General features: G+C 36.3%; 1 protein-coding gene across 1 annotated transcript; it reads right to left on the reverse strand.

Moving 5' to 3' along the window:
* Positions 1-1,534: 1,534 nt before the first annotated feature.
* LOC139882901 (putative pectinesterase 63) lies at positions 1,535-3,163 on the reverse strand. The gene is made up of 4 exons (XM_071867152.1): positions 2,666-3,163; positions 2,255-2,461; positions 1,799-2,046; positions 1,535-1,694 (listed from the first exon to the last, which is right to left on the reverse strand). Exons 1-4 carry the CDS (start codon positions 3,161-3,163, stop codon positions 1,535-1,537), a joined length of 1,113 nt encoding a protein of 370 aa, XP_071723253.1.
* Positions 3,164-5,010: the final 1,847 nt, after the last annotated feature.

Here is a 5,010-nt window from a genome sequence, read left to right on the forward strand (position 1 = left end):
AAGATGATGCTTCTTCTTATCGTCGACTAGTTGGAATACTGCTCTATATATGCACCACCAGGCCTGATATTCAGTACTCTACACAAAAACTTTCCCAATTTGTGTCTTACCCCACAAAATCTCATCTTCAAGCTGCCTATAGGGTCCTTCATTACCTGAAAGAATTCCAGGACAAGGGATCTTATTCCCTACCCCATCATCTTCACAAGCTCCTACTTTAACTGCTTATTGTGACAGTGATCATGCCGGATGTAGAGATTCCCGGCATTCCATTTCCGGCTATGCTATCTTCCACGGCTCGTCCCTCATTAGTTGGCGATCAAAGAAACAAATCATGACTAGTAGATCCTCTACTGAAGCAGAATACAGGGTTGTTGCAGTCACCACTTGTGAGATTATGTGGCTTCGATTAGTTCTTGATGAGTTAGGAATTGCTAATTCTGCTCCTGCCAAACTCTTCTGTGATAATCAATCTGTTATCTACCTTGCCAACAATCCAGTCTTCCATGAGAGGACAAAGCACATCGAACTCGACCGTCACTTTATCGGAGAGAAGATTCAAGTTGGAATTATCCCATTGTTTCATGTCTCCACCACATCTCAGCTCGCCGACGTCTTCACAAAGCCATTGGCGCTTCAACAGTTCCAATTTCTAGTGAGCAAGCTAAACGTTACCAACGTTCACCTTGAGGGAGAGTATAACAGAGAGATAACGGCTCTCCAATTGGAAATTAGACGGCATGAACATGAAGGAAGAAAACGGGCCAAAGCCTTAGACAAAGAGAGTTCGGCCCAATCGGCCCAAATTTCCAATACAAATAGAAAAGCCCAGAGAGAGCTAGATGACGACTGATGATGTAATCGTCTTCAAGCTTCGAACAAAAACATAATACAAAGCAGAGAGTCCACGTCATCGATCCGTGTGACTTAATATGGTTGATAGCTTAACTCTTACGCAACCCAAGTGTAATAGAAAAGTATAAATAGAACAAACACACTCTGTAAACAGTTAACAAATTAATAAGAAAATTGAGATACTCTGTTTTCTCTCTAAAACTCCATTACTGAACACAATTCGTTTTCTTCTAAAACAAAGCTTCCGCTAGCTCTTTTATACATGCAATTGGAAAGCACTAAAGCTGTTTAAAGCTCAAAGACTCCACACGGTGGAATGATGCTAGTTGTTGTTGTTGTGAACTACAGAATTTGGTAGAATTATTTTCAATAGAAAAATAATATTGGAGAGAATTTAACATTCCAAACCTAATTTCGTCTCCGAAATAAAAAATTAATCCCACATCAAAAAAAAAAAACGCATGTGTGTGTGTATATATATATATATATATATATATATCTGTCTTATACTAGTTATTACAAGATGATCTCTCCTACCGGGATAAATTTAAAGGAAAAAAAAAAGGCTAGGCAGGCTAAAGCTCCGCACACAACCTCCGTTTCTTACATGCTTAACATTTTCTGTGTATTTATATATAGTAAAAATACTTTCTGATTACATGTACAAATAATGCTTAATTTATAGGCTTGGAGGAGGAAGCAACCAACTGGAACCCTGAATAAATCCAAGGCTGATGAAAGGTTGCACTTCCGTTTCCGTCAGTTGCTTTGAGTATTTAACACGACCGTCAAGACTAGAGCCCGCTCCCGAGCATTGGTATTCTCCATAAAAGATAGTCCTGAAAAAACATTAGGAAAACGTTAATTCAATCCATACATTTTAAAATAGTTATAATATTTAGTTCGTAACTATTTACGGAGGTAGTAATTACTAATTACTTACTTGTCACGAGAAGGCTGCCTGTTGTCACTCCATCCTTCAGGATTGACAACTCCGGTCATTTCAGTGAAAGCAAAAACGACTTGAGGACTTTCCATCCATGCTCTTCCCAAGTATGTTCCATTTCCAGTTCCGCCAACTTTGCAATGTACGAAAGAAAATCCACTCTCTTCGTTTGCATTGTCTCTTGCATTTGCTGTTATAACCGTCATTTGGCTCTCTCTGTCTTCTATCACATTCAGTTCTGTGTTCTGCAAACATATACATCAAACAAAAATTATTATACAAATATCTATGTGTAGAATCATTTTTTCTTTGATAAAGGTTAGATTGTATTAAAACTATCTTGATTCAATGTGGCCGGATTTGTTAATGTTAGTTATCATCGACATGTGTGGAATCATTTATTATATAAATGTGTAATTAATTAATTGAATAATGCATGTATATGATAAATACCAGATATAGTGACTTTCCATCTCCGAAGATGAAATCGACGGTGCCTTCAATGTAACAATCTTTAAATAAATGATGGCCTCTATCATCACATACTGTATCTTGAAATCCAAAGAATTTACAATTAAAGAAGGCGTTTTTATCCCCGGATACCCTAATAGCTGCTGCCTGTGCTCCTTTTCTCTTCCCATCTGGCTTTGGGGACGAATTCTGATAACATATATTCACAAACAATGATTATTTAATCATTAATGAGAACGTCATGAAGAGTTTTTTTTTAATCATTCTGCCAGAATAGTAGTCGCGTTATATATGTAGACCTTTAAATCTAGACAAAACGCGACTACTATTCTTGATCAGCAGAGATGGAATATTTTTTTATTTTATTTTTTGAGAATAATGAAGGAGACATACGACAATATTGAGATTGACAGCCACAAAATAGTCACCCTCTACAATGAGAGTAGCACTGTCAACAGTTCCATATTTGGCAGCATCTCCATTAAAAGTCAAATTAGGCATTGCCTTAGGCGAGCCATATAATGTAACGAAAGGTTGTGTCCTTTCGATTTTGATCTTCTCTTTATATACTCCACTTCCAATATCCACAACCACTCTCTTAGTATTTCCCGATGGAATGCTTTTGATAGCATCCATGACCGTTTTGAAGTCTCCACTCCCATCCGTCCGCACCTTAATAACTTTGGCAGCCTCCTTCTCTGCCGCTGCTAGGGTTTCGTTCACGGCGTCCTTCTTGGCGATGTTGGAACTGAACCAGGCATCTAACTTACCCTTTTCAGCAGGTGCCGGCGTTTTATCGTCTGAAAATACATTAAGGGGGAGTGCAAGGAATGCAAGAGCAAATAATATTGTTGCAACATAATGAATTTGAGCTATGCGTTTGATCGCCATTATTTCCTTTCAAGAAAACAGTTATTTACTGTGTTATTGATGACTAAATGAATTATGATAGTAAGAGGGGGCATTTATAGCTAGGGGAAATAATTGGAGGAATGTAAACTTTAGCATGTGGGACAAAGAGAGAATTATGGTAATTCTTTGTAATTAAGCTACTATAATTAAATTGTAGGGCTTAAATCAATCCTAAATACAACCACAAAACAATGTATGTTAAGCCGTAAATTCTTAATTATATAGTCTCATTTTTATTTTCTCCAATCATCACTCACATTTACACTCACCCTTCATAAACTGGCATGTTGAATTTTTCATTGAATTAGATAAATTTTCTTAAATTGTTAGCAAAAATCTAGAATGACATTTTATTAGGAACTGAGAGATTATTGGTTGTGAACTATACTTTCTTTCTTTCTTCTTTATTTTCTCTTTCTTTCTTTTTTAATGAAAATTTATTTTTTATTAATAATTTGAATTAAGGTGTCCGAATTTATTTACCATGATTTACTGTTTTTTCTGATAACAAAATGAATTTTATTGATTTTTAATGTGGTCGAGTCAGTTTAATAAAACCAGCTGATCCTTACTGTATCATGCATGGACATGATTCGTAACTTGACAAGTAGCAAATTAATGCTAATAGTTTATCTGGTTAAACAAATGACGGCTCATGCTTATTAAAAGGCAAGTGCTTTTACAGTTTTACATGAAAAAAAACAGGAAATTATATTGTAATCGATCTGATAGATTAGATTAAAACAATAAGCCCGTAATTCTCTGGATATATCCATTTTCTTTTTTTACTTCAAGATAATCTTAGACAACGAAATTTTGACGATCAATTAAGTATTGACACGTGGATAAAAGATCAAAATTAAAACTACGTATTCGATAAAAAGTGAATGTTTGTTATTTAGTTTGCTCGTGATTTGGATCATGTATAGTCTTATTTATCCATAAACATGACTTTGTTTTAACCAAAAGTTTAGTGTTGAAAGTTGTCCAAAGCCCAATCCATACATCATTTTTCTCGTTCATCAAAAGATCATATATTATTTAGCCCACAATTTAATTGGGTCTTTGATAATTGAGAATGAGAAGACCCAATCATCGAAGTTTCGACCATCGAAGGGTTCGACCATCAAAGAGTCGAAACGTTCGACCATCAAAGGTTCGATCATCGAAGGATTCGTCCATCAAAGGTTCGACCATCAAAGGATCGAAGGGTTCGACCATGAAAGGTTTGACCATCGAAGGGTTCGACCATCAAGAATTTGACCATCGAGGGTTCAAGCATCAATGGTTCAAGGCTTAGATGAAGGCCCAACTATACAGGTTGGAGAAGGTCCAATACAAAGCTTATCCAACCACCATATCATGAAGACGAGTTCAGCTATAAGACTTTAAGAAGGATCAGCCACTAAGACTTCAAGAATGATTCAACTACATACTAAGGATTGGAAGAGGATTTGACCACTAAAACTTTGAAGATAAGGAGGGTTCAACATCAAGATGTAAGAGTCCAAGATGAAGTTAAAGTATTCAAGCAAGGTAAGAGTTATAATAGAAGATGGACTTCAAAGAAAGCTTCTGATTGGCTAGGAGGATTTCTACTCCTACATGGACGAGAACTGTCTCAAGCACTATAAATAGAGCCCTCAACCTTCCCATTCAACACACGCATTAAAAGCAACGCAACTCTGTATAAATTTCAAGGCAAGGGAACTTCTCTCGATGAAGCAAGCAAGTCAAGCTTCTGTCAAGCCACCTTTGTCACTTACCATAATAGTCGGTGGTAAATTTTGTGTTTATCAATCTTGTCTTTATCATATACTAGTCAA

This window comes from Rutidosis leptorrhynchoides, unplaced genomic scaffold (assembly GCF_046630445.1).
Source record: "Rutidosis leptorrhynchoides isolate AG116_Rl617_1_P2 unplaced genomic scaffold, CSIRO_AGI_Rlap_v1 contig324, whole genome shotgun sequence".
Lineage (NCBI taxonomy): Eukaryota > Viridiplantae > Streptophyta > Magnoliopsida > Asterales > Asteraceae > Rutidosis > Rutidosis leptorrhynchoides.

What these genes read in the sequence shown, in the direction of transcription:
- LOC139882901 (XM_071867152.1), bottom strand. Translation starts at nt 3,163, where the DNA reads ATGGCGATCAAACGCATAGCTCAAATTCATTATGTTGCAACAATATTA. An exon ending in CTGTCAATCTCAATATTGTC is followed by an intron (nt 2,462 to 2,665) that starts GTATGTCTCCTT and finishes ATATGTTATCAG; the next exon opens with AATTCGTCCCCAAAGCCAGA. An exon ending in ATGGAAAGTCACTATATCTG is followed by an intron (nt 2,047 to 2,254) that starts GTATTTATCATA and finishes ATATGTTTGCAG; the next exon opens with AACACAGAACTGAATGTGAT.